The 15350-nt window shown below is 46.9% G+C and overlaps 1 protein-coding gene across 2 annotated transcripts in view; it reads right to left on the bottom strand.

Annotated features, from left to right (window-relative positions):
- KATNIP (katanin interacting protein) overlaps positions 1-15350 on the bottom strand; it is a 175713-nt gene that overhangs the window by 151336 nt on the left and 9027 nt on the right. For both annotated transcript variants that reach the window (XM_080830821.1, XM_080830822.1), the window contains exon 2: positions 5686-5741. In XM_080830821.1, coding sequence (XP_080686947.1) covers positions 5686-5741 — 56 coding nt within the window. The remainder of the gene's footprint in view (positions 1-5685; positions 5742-15350) is intronic.

The raw sequence follows: 15350 nt of genomic DNA on the forward strand, positions 1-15350 counted from the left end.
GGTTATTTTTTAAATTTTTTTTTTTTTTTACTTTTTAAAATTTTTTTTTAAATTTTTAAACAAAGGGGTTGAGATCTGTAAATATGGAAGGGCCAATGCTCTATTCCCCAGAAGGCTGAAGTGGCAAGAAGCCTGGGATTGGAAATGAGGAAGGGGAAGGGTCTCTTCACTGCACGCCAGGGGAGTCTGAAACTTATAAGTCACTAGTCCCACTGGTGCTCTGGCAACCAGTCAAGCAAGGTGCTCAGAGCCAAGGGCCCAGGAAAAATGGCTTTTAGAAATCGAGGTGCTGGACATGCCTCCCAGTCCTTCTCCGGACAGCTGCTCTCCTCCTACTCTCTCCTGAGAAAAGTGGACTGGAGAGCATATGGGAGTGGCCACTGAATGGTCCTGGTGTGGACAGCCACACTTCACTGTGGCTAGCATGCTATAGGGTGGCCTGGAACAAAAGCTTTGCCTCTCTCAGGCTGTTGGGAGACCAAGTGGCAATGTCCGTTTTTAAAAAGAACATACTCTTTGAGTCAGTCATTCCACGTTTAAGAATTTCAGCTTTGGACATGCGCACAAAGATGTCTGCTCGAGGGTATTCTTTAAAGTGCACTTCTGCTAGCAAATTCTCTTAACAGCTGAGAGAGCTGTCAACCAGGAACGGTAACATTGTCTACGGACAGGTCCACACTCCCTTACATGCATTTATTTGGTATCAGAACCAGACCAGATCAGATCAGAACTGACACGAAATTTACAACCTTTGTTTATCCTACTTAGTATGAATAATCATGTTTCCCTGCAGATGTGTTTAATGTGTTTGATCATAGGGTGTTGTCCCAGGCCACACTGGGATGGTGTTACTTTCTAAATTCTAAAACAGTGAAACACATTTGGCCCCAAGGGTTTCAGAGAAAGGACTGTGCTTCCGTGAATTCACAGTGGAGCACTACGCAGCCACAGAGAGGAATGGATGAGGTCCGAGCACATGTCCCATTATGGAATGCTCTCCAAGACATGGTATTAAGTGAGAAAAAAAAAAAAAAATCCAAGGAAAAGGTATCACGTGTTGTGCTATCACGGGGACAAAGAGGGACAGATCAGCTCTGCATAGCTGCATGTCTATGCCAAGATTTCTGGAAGGACACACAAGCCGTTGCTTACTGTGTTTGCTTCTTGGGAGGGCACCTGGGGCGCTGATAGCAGGAGCACTGTGTCCCCCAAATACCCTTTGGTATTGACTACCAGGTCAATCAGACTCTCTTTCTGTGTCTGAACTGGGAGAAGGGAGGGAGGGAAAGAGAAGGAAGGAGAGGGAAGAGCAAGACAGTGATGAGGGACATAGGCCAGAGAGGAGCGGCGGCATGTTCATGATGGTACAGAGAGGGGCATCGGGCATTCCCCATCCCTGGAGGCAGCCGGAATCCTGGACTCCCTCCTTCACTGTGTTTTCCTGAAATCCAGTTCTTCTTTTGCATGGCAAAGATGGAAGGAGTCTCTAGTCCTTGCAATGAAAGACTTTGCTTAACAGCAGGAAGTACGTGTGTGTGTGTGTGTGTGTGTGTGTGTGCCAGCGTGCATGTGTACAAGTGTGTGTGCTTGTACGCGCATGCAAAGGGAAAGCTTAACATTTTCTCGGTGGTTGAGTTAAACGACTTTTGCAGTCCTTTACAAAGTGAGCTCAGCAGATCAGTGTGCTGTTAAGAGCATTTTTCAGAATCTCCAATCAGCTGCAAAAGAAGGCAGTCCATTATCACTGGAGACTCTCAGACTGGTTCAGAGTAGGGGCGCTGGATCTAGCCTGCCTAGGGGCACACAGCCAGAAGACTGGAAGGATGGAATCAGCTTCTAGTCCAGCTGGAGCAAGGGACATCCCTTCAGCAGGAAGTACAGTCGGGCGCCTTCTCTGTCCAAGGACACGAATACCCCTCTGTTAAATATTAGACATGCTAAGAAATGATTAAAATAATGTAACAACTAACATTTATGGAATGCTTACTACGGGTCTGGTACTGTGCAGGGTACTTTAACGCATTACTGCCTAGTAAACAGAAATCTCAAAAGGCGGTGAGAGGGGTCAAGAGAATCAGCCAAGGTCATATGACCGGGATCTGAGGCAGGAGGAGTACACCGTGGGTACTAACTCCATCTCGTGGGGCCCGAGTAGCTCCGTGCTATCCCCAGCGCCACGGCCGTGAGCCCCACAGTGCCACGGGCAATAGGATGGATGCTGGGGGGCTGATGAACACAGATCTTTTTCCTCCTTTGTGGTTTTCTTTTCCACGTTTTTAAACACTGTGTGATAAATTTACTTCCTAATGATTTTTGAGTAAACTACAATGACCACAATTTCAAAATCATGAATAATTCAAGACCAAGGGCCATAAACACTATATAATCTCCACAGGCAGAAACCATGAATACTTGTTAGAGACAAGGCCAAGAATATTTTTCCCAGCTAAATGGAAAGTATCTACTGGCTTCAAGTTAAACATCAGACGCATGTTTCTGAAAGGACTGGAGCTCTTCCAAAGCCTCGGTTTATGTGGTCTCTTCCAGGAAGCCCGCTCTCCCTCCTCCAGCACCTGATGGGGGTTTATCTGTATCTGTGGGAGGGCTTGAGAATTGGGGTGTCCCGGGGCCATGCAGGGATGCACTGCTCAAGGCAGGACCTGAGCTGAGAGCCAGGGGTTAGTTAATACAGACTAAGCACTGATTCTCAACTGTGGCTTAGGGTGCGGGGTGGGGGGTGTCCCACCCCCAAAGATGCTGATTTAACTGGTCTGGAAAAAGGCCTAAACATCAGGGTATTTAAAAAGCTCCAGGGTGACTCTAACCGGCAGCAATGTTTGCGACCACTGAAACAAAGCCCTTGGCATGGGGCTGGTCACAGTGCACAGTGCGGTTGCTGACACCTGTCTGCTGCTCAGCAGGGTGTGTGTGTGTGTGTGTGTGTGTGTGTGTGTAGGGCAGGGATGGCAGAATGGAGGGCCCCCACACACCAGCCATGGCCCAGCGTTGCTTCACAGGAATAAGGCCTCTGCTGTCATTCTCCATTTTATCAAAGAAGCCAGAAGTGCACATTTTTATGCGAAAATTGTAAATGTGGACAGCTAATTTTTTTTTAAATGGAATAGGGTCTGGGCCAAATAAAACACATCTTGGGGCTGAATTTGGCCTGCCGAGCTCACTGTGAACAGCCTCCCCTCCTCCCCTTGCCAGGTTGGCCCATGACCACACGGAGAACTACCCAGTCCCGACCCAGGAAGGAAATAGCATGTTCACCTGCCCTGGTGCGACCAGGCCCGTGTCACCTCACCACCGAAGCAGCATGATGCACCTGTCTGTCTGTTCCAACCAGCTCGTCTTCCCCTTGCCTTTCATGGTGACAGAGTCTGATCTCTACCTAGCATCCTGCGTTAGGCACGAGTCTCAGGAAATACAGATTTCACAGGTGATGGGGGTGCAGGTTACAGAAAGGAAGTGGGCAGGAAAAGCATGTTCTCATAGATCAAGATGAGCATCCTGGCAGCTTGCTATCTCTTTCTCTTGATTCTCTAACCAAACAAGAGCCCTGTTGAGAGAGTCAGCACCCTCTTTTCCAGAAAGGCCTGAAACCATTTTAAATCTCTTTCGGGGTGAAACTTAGAAATTGTGATAAACATCTCCACTCTCTTTCTCTCGTTGCATGCACTTTGCAGAAGAGGAGGGAGGTGAAGTGCTCTCGGGCAACTGGCACGATGGGAGGAGCCAGGAAAGCAGCAATCAGGGAGTCCTTGTTGCCAAGGAGAAAGACAGAGGGGGACGTGAGTATCTCCTTTCCTGCTGCCCTGCTTTGTCTATTTCCAGCCAAAGTCTTCAGGTGGATCAATGTCATGACATTACTCTGCGACCGAAAGCCTCGGTTAGGTTGAAATACTTCGTCCCTGGCTTTGGGGAAGCCCACGCTAAGTCCCTTGACCAAGGAGGGCTGGGAGCTGCTGGGGCCTGTGCTCACTCCTGTTCCAGCTCTTCTACCCTCCAAGTCCCTGGAAGGACTTTGTGGGAGATACGCACACCAGCTCCTGCTTCCAGAAAAATGTTCCTACCAGGAAGGAATGACAGAATCCACCCTGGTTCAGTTTCTAGATTGGCCACCAGGGCTGACATTTAAGATGTTTTCAGCAGCACCAAGGTCCTAGCCCTCGTCCCAGGCGGGTGGCTTAAATAAAAAGGAAACCCACGCCGGCTGTTCTGGCTATAGCTGAGAAAGGAGACAAGAGGGGACAGGATGACAGCCACTACAAAGCACCCACGGCCCTTTGCGGTCCAACCCCAACCTGCTTCACTTGGCTGAGGGTGAGGCCAACTCAGAGGACGCAGGACGAATTTCAAGATTTGGTCAATACTTAAGATGAGCCTCGTGCCTTCACGCCCTGTTCCCCTACACCCATCTGTGGCTACATAAGACTCAAATTCAAACTCCGGTGAGCTTGAGACTGGATCCGAGGGCCCTGAGGTACCCACTGGGTCCTTGCTTCTACTTTGTACCCTCTGGCTCAGTAATCTTTTTTTTTTTTTTTAAAGATTTTATTTATTTATTTGACAGACAGAGATCACAAGTGGGCAGAGAGGCAGGCAGAGAGAGATGAGGAAGCAGGTTCTCTGCTGAGCAGAGACCCCGATGTGGGGCTTGATCCCAGTACCCTGGGATCATGACCCGAGCCGAAGGCACAGGCTTTAACCCACTGAGCCACCCAGGCGCCCCATCGGCTCAGAAATCTTGCAATCTTCCTTATCCGTGCCTGACTTTGACTTTGACCATGCTCTCTACTTGGCCCGAAAAACTGCTGCTCATTCTAAAGAGGCAGCCTGCATATCGGCTTTTCCGCCTGCCTTTCTGGAGATCACTGGCAGAGTCAGGTGAGCCCTTTTCTGTACTGAAATTCCACTCTCTTTGTCCTTCTCACACGGCGTTATGATGACCCCACTGCACATCCCTTCCATCTATACGGCGCCCACCATGAGATCGGGGCTGTGTCCCTCTCATCCCTTCTGCCGGGCACAGGGCAGGTGGGCTCAGTGGGGCAGGTTTCAAGAATGGCCGTGGTATTTGTAGATTTCCCATGCAGAGGTGAGGCCTACTTCCCCACCCCTCCAACCTGGCCTGACCGTGTGACTTGCTTTAAAGAAAACCAAGTTGGCAGAAGGGACACCATGCTGGTTCCAAGCCCAGGGCTCAAGAGGGGTTGCAACTTCCGCTCTTCATGCTCTTGACGCCCTGAACCCCCGGAAGAACAAAGCTGGCTGGCTTGCTGGTGAATGAGAAAGCACTAAAAGAGAGTTGAAGCCATGGTATTCCCATCCCCAAGGTGACATAATCCTCACCGCAAAGGCACAGTGAGCCCAGCTGAAATCAGAACTGCTGAGCCCACGTTGCCGGCCCACAAAATCATGACCTAAAAGCACTGTTGCTGACATCCCTAAAACGTGGGTTTAATTTGTTACACAGACAAAGCTAACTGATACACTTCCTAAGAGACTGTTACTACCAGTGACACTCTGGTTGAGACCTCAAGGCGCCAGATATCTTCTGGACCAGGATTCAAGCTGCAGACTCGGAGAGAGACAAGCAGGAGATCCAGGCATTCTTATTCACTGGAAGGCTCCCTTCAAACAAAGCTGCCTCCCACCCACCCTCGCCAGTGACACATTTACCTCCTTTTTCTCCCGCGAGCACGACCGGCTTCTGTCAGCCTTTCGCAGAGTCTGACCTGTAGCAGTTCAAAAGCAGAACCAGAGATGAAGGCTATTTTAAAACAGCTAGTTTATCACCACAAAAGCTTTTTATTTGCAAACTGAATAGACGGGACCAATCATAATCAAATGATTTTAAGAAAATGTAGCCTATTATTATAGTGGGAAAATGGCATACTCTTGAAATAGACCAACGGCAAGGAAATGGTAATTCACACACTCGCGTCGTTTGACTGTAATGAACAAAGCCTCAGCTCTTTAATCTGGAACATTATCTGCACTCTGCCAGGGCCGACGGAAGATTTCCCAGTCGAATTACATTTTTATTAAATTGTTTGGAATTATATAAAATGCCTTCCACAAAAATGCCTTCCACAGTGCGCATACACATAACCTTTGATCAGCGCACACCAGTGGGCTTCACCAAACCCCCAAACTCGCTCTCTAGGTGATGGTACAGATGTGAATTAGCAGTAATCACCCACATTTCCTATATAACGGGCAATTTCAGAGAGAATGTTGCTTTTCTTAGAAAACTGGAAGACTAACATTTGAAAGTATGCATAAATTCAACAGCTCAACATCATACGGTTTAAATATGCTGTTCCAAATGCAGTTTTCACAACTTTTATGCAAGTGTCCATTATAAAAGGATTCCTTGATGGAAAATTAATGGATTGCCTTGGTTTTAAAAGGTAACATGGGAACCTCTGCGCCTTGCCCATGTGTCTTTCAAATTATCCAGCTTTCCTCGCAGGTGGCTATTTGTGAGAAAATCAGTACCACATGTCCCATTACCCAAGAGTGTTCCAAAGCAGGAGCAGAAAGACTTAGCAATGACTTATCAAGAGGCAAGATGCGGGGACTGAGTCTCAGAGGAAAGATATTTATTTGTCTCTGGATGTAGCAACTTCCAGTAAGTCTACATGGGTGTGGGGGGCAGAGGGTGGGGGTCCTCATAGCCGATGATGAAGCAGCAGTTAAAGGAGGACACTCTTTCCAAGAAAGTGAGAATAAGGGAAAGAGTGAAGGTCCGAAGATGAACCTCTGGCAATTGCCAGAATTTGGGGCCGATATTAATAAAGGATTTGGAAAAGAGGCAGCCAGAGAACTTATAGGAGACCTTGGATTATAAAATATCATGGTAGGGTAGATGTCCTTTGGGTTATCTGCTCAGCTCGTAAGGACACCCCAAGCTGCCGCCTCCTCTTTCCCTTTCCTCCCTGTCCTCGGAGGGGAGCTCCAAGGCTGTATAGGACCCCAACCTCAGTAACCCAACTGCAGTCAATTGGAATCTGAAATTCATTTGGAAAGACAGAATTTGAAATTCGTTGGGGGACAGACTACCAGAGAATGCCCAGGCAGAGCAAAGTGACCTAAAATTGACTACATGTCTGCCATCGCATTCCATAGATACCCACTTAACGTACTACTGAGATGCTGGATGCCAGCAGTGGGGAAAGGCTGTACTATGTGCACACAGGGAGGGTCTACGAAAACACGCTATACTTTCTTTTTTTTTTTTTTTTTTTTTTTTTTTTTTTTTTAAAGATTTTATTTATTTATTTGTCAGAGAGAGAGAGAGAGAGCGCGCACGAGCGAGAATAGGCAGACAGAGTGGCAGAGGGAGAAGCAGGCTCCCTGCGGGGCAAGGAGCCCGATGCGGGACTCGATCCCAGGACGCTGGGATCATGACCTGAGCCGAAGGCAGCTGCTCAACCAACTGAGCCACCCAGGTGTCCCCACGCTATACTTTCTACCCAACTTTGCCATGGACCTAAAATTGCTCTAAAAAATAAGGTTTATTAATTTAAAAAATTAAGAAGAAGGCCCAAAATTAAGGATCAGGGGATCTGGGTTGTTGGACCCATTTTATCCCACCTCCTGACCTCCGATGCTCTGGAGGGAGGAACCAGGGTGGCCACTCCCAGAAACCCTTGACTGCCCTTGGTCTAAGCTGTCAGTACAGGGACTCACTGTAGGCCGTAAGGCCGACCAGAGAGGATGGCATGCCGGGTCGTAGGCCACGCAAGGCAGGGCCAGGAGCCAGGAGATTGGCCTAGAGCTGGAAGGGGACAGGGAGGCTTGGAGACCAGGGGCCAGACCAGAGTGTTCTACCAGCAGAGGCAGTGCTTAAGTAAGTAAGTTGCCAGCAGGGAGAGGGCCCCCAGAACAAAACCAGGGAGCAGAAGGAAAGCAGAGCTAGTCCAGGGGCAAACAAGGCAGTTCCCAGAGTCTGGCTGCAGCCCTTCTGGTGCTGGTTAGACACACACTTAGGGACATGGTCCAGTGGACAGCGGACCAGTTATGAGATCTTGGATAAGTCACAGGATCCCCCTCCTTCTGGGCCATATTTTCTTCCCATTTTTTTAAATGTTTATTTTTATTTTAAAAGAGAGGGTGAATCACCTCGGGAGTTGCTTTTCATCCCTAAAATTCTGTTACACCAATAGAGAACAGTAAGAAAAACATTAAGGTGGGCCATAAAAACAACCCATTAATACAAAGAACACAGAACTTAACTACTGAAATTGGAAAGCAAATCTCTCTACCGGAGTTCATTAGAAGCTGCTTATTCATTAAATTGGAAAATAACTGGCTTATTTTCCAATGACGATAACCCACGCTAATTACGCACACTTGTAATCTAACGCCCAGTCCTCACACCACTGAGCCCCTCTCTCCTCTCGGTAGCTCCACGTGGAGGCTGCTCCTTCCTGCCAAGGACAGAAAGAACGTGATTACACCGGACCTGTCTACTGCACTCAGCGTCTCGAAATATCGTCCTACTTAGATCTCATCGTATTCTCACGACGCTCAGGGAGGGAGGTGGAAGAAGGTGACATTAATATCAAAAGATGTTGCTTGCAAAATTGAGGTGTTCCCCTGCATTTTGCAAGGTGACCTGTCATTTTTAGCCATGAGACGATAAATAAGGCCAAATGTAAGTGATACATGTGGACCTCACATTATAAAACAGACATGTGCCTGGGAACAGGGGAAAAAACACCCCAAAAATGAAAAAGACATGAAGGCATATAATATTCTCCCATGTAGGACTTCAGAGATTTTATCCGCATTTTGGACTTATTTTCAGTGGTTCGAACATTCTGACTGGTTTTACTTCGCTCTAGATGCAGACCGTAACACTCAGTGCTACCCTGCAGAGGGGCGGGGAGTCTTCCTCTGCATCTGAAACCATCAGGCAGGGGGAAATCAGCATCAGAATTACTCTTAACAGAGCCCTAAGCCTCCTAGAAGTACAGTCCACAGGACACAGCCTTTTCAGACCTTTTAAAAAATTATTATTATTTTGTTATTGTTGTTGTTTTTCAAAGGTTTTATTTTTTTTTTTTAAGTTTTATTTATTTATTTGACAGAGACACAGTGAGGGAGGGAACACAAACAGGGGGAGTGGAAGAGGGAGAAGCAGGTTTCCCGCTGAGCAGGGAGCCTGATGCGGGGCTCGATCCCAGGACGGTGGGATCATGACCTGAGCTGAAGGCAGATGCTTGATGACTGAGCCACCCAGGTGCCCTGGACACAGCCTTTTCTAACCATTGCTATAGTCTACCCCACATGTGAAATATTTGGTGCACATGGAAATGTATGGTAGATGATAAAAATACATATGCATAATATCACTGTGCAGTATTTCTAATTAAATTATTCACATGGTGATTACTCCCTCTGTTTTTCCTGTAGGGCAGAAGAAGAGTGACAGGGGGGAGGGCAAGAACTGGGCACCAAGTTCATGAATGTTTCTGCTTGGGGGGACACAGCTCCACTGAAATGGACACCTACTATGTGCCTGGATCAATACATGGGCTTTACCTCCCGAATTCTTATAACCACTGTTCTGGGTCAGGGGTCAATAAACTTGTCCTGTAAAAGGCCAGAGAGTAAATAATTTTTATTTTTATTTTTTCTTAAGATTTTATTTATTTATTGAAGAGAGAGCAAAAGCAAGAGAGATCACAAAGGGAGAGGGAGGGGCAGACTCACTGCTGAGCAGAGAGCCCCATGCAAGGCTCGATCCCAGGACTCTGAAATCATGACCTGAGCCGAAAGCAGATGCCTAACCGACTGAGCCACCCAGGTGCCCCTGAGAATAAATATTTTTTACCTTATAGGCCATAAGTTCATAAAATCATAAAGTCTCTGGTGCAACTACTCGACTCAGCCATCATGGTGCAAGAGCAGCACTAGACTATATGTAAACAAATGGGGGCCGCTGTGTTCCAATAAAACTTTATTCACAAACACAGGCGGCAGGCTGGATTTCGCTCCCAGGCTGTAGTCTGCTGACTCTTGCTCTAGATGGACAGTACTATCCCGCTGGTACCAGCAAGGAAGAAATGAGAAGCAAACTTTAAGGGGGTGATTGAACTGCTTTTTCGAGGTCACAGAAATGTAGCTTGTAAGTGACAGGGCTCAGTGTGCTCCTAATGGCTATCGTCACTAACATCATTACCATCACAATCATATTAGTCATTGTGATTACCATGTGAGCTCACCTTAAGTCGGGTTTACTCTGTGCCAGGCACTGAGCTCCAGGTTAGGTCAACAAATCAACCCATGTACTCCTCTCAGCTACCCAAGAAATAGGCACTGTTATTATCCCGCTTGTCAGATGCAGTCACTGAGACCCAAAGAGGCTAGAAAACCTGCCCTAATCACCCAAGCTAGTTAGCAGAGGAGACTGATCTGGAGCTGAGCAGTCTGGCTCCAGAACCTTCAGCCCTAACCACCAGGCGACACGGATCCTTAATGAGGGCATTAAAGACAAGTACAAGCCCATGAGAACAGACCTGGGAGGGAGTCTGATATAAGCAATTCTTTCTGTGATGCAGCTTTTCAATGTACTTTGGACTGCTAGAGCAATTAGTAAAGGGGTTGGATGAAAATGATTTCCCAATGATCAAAGAAGACGGTGTTGCCAGCAGCCGGGTAAACGCCGTAAAATGCCAAGAGTGGTAAGGCAGGCTTGGCATTAGACACTCACTCCTGTCTGCTCAGGTGAAATGCTCAGCCTTGGCAGGAAGGGTTGGGCTTTGGAGAATAAATCCAGTGAAAATCCTGCCGGCAGAGAGGGCCCATGCTGGGACCTCCCCGCCACAAAGGAGCTTTGAACAAAGAACTTGTTTCTCTCCGGTGGGGGGATGGTAGCGCCATGAGGTCACAAAAATGAGTTTATTTCTTCTGTTGTCCAAACGGGAGAGCTTATATTGCTCTCATTTTATATATCTATGGAATTTAATTTAAATGACAAATATCCCACTGAAATACCACTTAATCTCACTAATCAGACTGGCAAAAATCAGAGGTTTGACAACATACTGTTTGCAAGAGCTAGGAAGCTGGCACTTTGGAGCACTGCGGAGAGGGGAAGTGCCGAATGACACTTTGGGTGTGTAGATGGACACAAAATACCTTTGGAAGGTATTTTGACAATATCCTTAGAAGTCCAGGTGCATTTTCCTGTTGGGCCAGCAAGAGCACTTCCAGGAATCCGCTGCAAAGAATTACCTCTACAAAGAGGAAACGGACGTACAAAGGTATTCACTGTATCACAATCTGCAATAACAAATGTTGCAAATGACCCATAAGTCTAGCAGTAGGGGCCAGATGAATAAATACAGCGAATCCACACAATGGCACAGAATACTGGGAAGCTGGAAAAAAGAATGGACAAGCTCCTTGTACATAAGGAAAAACTTGATAGGCAGAAAGTATACGAACTATGCGATTTTTTCTCTAAGAGGAAAATAAGAATAAATACTCACGCCCATCCTATTGGTATGAAGAACCACCCAGAACTACGTGTACAAAGATAAGAAATCACCGTTCCTTTTTATATATTTTTATTTTTGAATGATGTACGTGGACCTATTTCCTTTTGGAAAAATTAAAAGAAACTTAAAATATTAAATGTCCAAAGGCAGATGCAAAATTTTTTTAAAAAATACAATGGAAAATGTAGATTGTTCCCATCAGGGAACCCAAGAAGGGGGAGTCTGCCAGAGGGAGATTGAGTAGCCTCTGCGAACCTCAGCATCCCAAAGCTTGCCGGAAAGACAACACAGTATCTTGGGAGGACAAACTGTCTTCTTTCAAGAGATTGGTCCATAATGAGTGAAAGATAAGAATGAAATGATGACAAAATATGGTTTCTAGAAATTGGAACAACGGTTTCTTGGCTAAGCCAATACGCTATTGGTAACCTGCTCCTTTATTTAAGGGCAAAGTTTGTATGAGATGGCCAGACAAGACGAGAAAGGAAAAAGGGAAAAGGAAGGAAGAACAAGGAAAGGGAAACTGTGACCTGTACGGACGGGCTGTCTGGAAATCGTGGTTTCCTCGTGCTTCCTGAGCACCTACCCCTGGAGCTTCTTCCCCAGGTGACAGCTCTCAGGACTCCCTATTAGGCACAACAACAAAGCCTTGTGGCTCAGAGAAAGCAACCTGTCCAAGGTCAGAGCAAGGAAGGGGAAGAATGGGATTAACAACCACTCAGTCTGGCTGCTAATCCAGTGTTCGCTATACCCTGATCCCTACCAGCGTCCCCTCGTGTCAAGTCCAGGAATGGGAGCACCCCAGCCCCACTGTCATTACTACCCCACCCCCACAGGTCTTTAGCTCCAGCCCAGCTTCCTGGACTTCCACCTGCAGCCTTTGCAAAGACACCTGTGGCACAGTAAGGTGGCAGGGCGGGGACAGAGCAGCCTGGAGAGCTCCTGCCCAGCCTGAGGGGAATCACTATTTGGTGTTGCTATTGAACACGACCCCAGCCAAAAACCAAGAATGAGGCTTAACTGACTGAGCCACCCAGGTGGCCCAGGGGAATCACTATTTGGCTCCAGCTGCCAGTTACCATGCAGGAATATGGGCCCAGTCTCATCGGATCGGATTTTTCTAGAGAAGTCCAGTATTAGGAGAAAGTTTCTAAGTTTTAAATATTGACAAGTAACTAAAAAGAAGTTTTTTAAAGCTCTCTACAGATCCAACAAAGCAGGCTTCTAGATTCTAACCTAATAGGCAACTAGGCAGAAGGCTGGAGCCATCATTTACTTTGATGCCATGGACCATTTTTGCAGGGGAGCAGGAAGAGCCCTTTAAGGAAATCTCATCATCGTAACAGAAATCTGTTAGACAAAAAGCGTGACTGTTTGGAAGACAGGTAAACATGAGCTCTGCGACACACTTCCAGATTCCTTCCAATTCCCCATGCACGCCTCCAGGCTGGTTCTGGGGACTTTAAGTCACATTCTGTCTTCTGAAAGCCCGAAACAATATCCCTGTCACTTTTCCTTTGCATTTTCTGTGTAACTCAAATTCCCGGGGCCCAGTTTACTGCCAAATTACCTGAGATAAACAAGTCATGCTAAGATCCCCTTTTCCTTTCCAAACCCAAACAGCAGCTGGCAGCTAGAAATGGTTATTTATAACCTGCACACTGTTACGTGCATTTGCTTGTGCATTTCTAAAAATGCTTAGCCATGCATTCTGTGGCTGACTTCATAATTACATGAGAGCCTGGGGACAATGCTGTGCGGCAGCAGAGAGGGTAGGCGGTGGGTCAGCCTGTCTGGCTCAGCTTCTCAGTACCTGTTTGGAAACCCTGATAGCACGATTCCATTTCAGTCTATTGTCGGCATTAAGATAGCACACGTGAAAAGCTTAGAACAGGACCCTGCACATAGTAGGTGCCTAGCAGTAAGTGGTTCACTCCCCCATAAACGGCTGGCTGTGTGTTCATGGATCTCAGCAGGTTCTGTTGGACTCTGGCTCCCAAATACTTCCTGAACCTTTCCCTTCCTCCCCATCACCCCTCTGCGAGGCCCTTGATCATCAAAGAGCCACCTGGCAAGAGTCCTGTCTCCGTTATTGCTGTGTTTTTCCCATGGTAGCCAACTAAAAATGAGATTGTATCCCTTGCCTGCTCAACCCTCCAGTGCATTTCCCTCTGCATGGTTTGCTTTCCGCTTGTGCATGCTTACATCCACACCACACACACCTGCAGCCTGCCAGTCTTTCCTCTGCTCTTTGGACTCACAATTCCTTCCTGCACCGGGTCCTTTGTTCTCATGGTCCTCTCCTGTTGGCTCCTTCTTATCAATCAGATCTCAGCCTGAAGGGACCTCCTTCTTCAGAGAGGACTAACTAGCACACCATCCTCCCTACTTTTTACTTTCTGCACAGCTCCTATCTGATCTTTTTCTTGTTAATGTAGTTGTGGCCTGTCTCCCCCTGTACCCCCACCCCAGAAATGGCCATTGTTTGGCTTTTTTTTAATCCTTGAATTTCCCACACCTGGAACAGTGCCTGGAATGGAATGGATATCAGTAGACATTTCCGGAATCTGTGAATGAATGAATGACCGAATTTTTGAATGGACAATGCCGGGAGGACAGGAGGCATGAGTATGAACTGCTATGAAGGCTTCATCTTCTCTCACAATGTATTTTCCTGACCCTATCCCCCTGCTCTTTCTCAGATGGTGAAATGAAATATGACAAAGTGAGTTTAATACACCACTGGAGATAATTGGAAAATATTGATTTTTTTTTCATTTGAAACAGTAAAGATAAGAAAATGCCACACTTCTGTAATCTAATCAGTGGCTTATGTGACAGCATGCTTCCCAGGCTAAAATGTACTTTGGTAGACCTCTGTATCCATCATACAAGTTCCCAAACCCATTCCAACTACATAGGCCAACCCAGCCCCCCACTGACAAGTGTGGACATTGCGTTTGTGAATCTATGTGAGCCTGCGTGTACGTAACCAAATTAAAGTGTCTTCTGAGTGTCTGCATTCCACTCCTCCCTTCCCCCCACAAGGAGCTGCCAAGTAGTCCTGGAAAACATAGGAAATGATGCATGAGCTGCCCTGGAATCCTAAAGAAAAAGATACGTTCCTTCCTCAGACAGCTAATTTTTACTGAGATCCTATTAAGGGCTGGGATCCTTTTAAGGCCTTTAGATAGATGGATTCATTTGATTCTCATAGCAGCCCTATGAGGAAGTCCTACTATTAATCTCTGTTTTATAAATTCAGAGTCCAGGCACAGAGAGATAAAGAAACTAATCCCCCCAAGGTCATGTGGCCTCAGAACTGGAGTCTCCTTAGTAGGTCTCCACGAGCTCTCACCTAGTGGGGACCAACGTGAAGATGGGGAGAGCCGGAAAGCAAATCTAATCCTCTGTCCTGGTTTTTCAGGGTTGCCTTTTTGCAGGCTTAAAATAAAATCTCCATCTGAAATCATGCAAGAGGCAGGACTTCCCACCACAAGGGCTCATTAGGAGGGTCGGGCGGTGGGGTGCTGGACAGAAATGGATCTGGACCTGTTCTCCCACCTCTGCAGGCATGTTGACTCCCCAGGCCGCGGCCCCAACATCTGATAAATGACAGCGGTCAGACCAGATCGGAAGTTACTCACTGGCTGAACCCAACCCACAAATATTTGTTTGGTCTCCATAATGTTTTAAAAAAAAAAAAAGTTGTTTTTTTTTTTTTTTTTACACCTTAGGAGATAACACATTTTAAAATCCTGAATTCTGGATGGTTTTGCAAACCTAAACGATCTGGCAACACAGGACTTGCCTTCCTGCCTGGCAACTGTG

The sequence above is a fragment of the Martes martes genome (assembly GCF_963455335.1).
Source record: "Martes martes genome assembly, chromosome: 18".
In the NCBI taxonomy this organism is placed as follows: Eukaryota; Metazoa; Chordata; class Mammalia; order Carnivora; family Mustelidae; genus Martes; species Martes martes.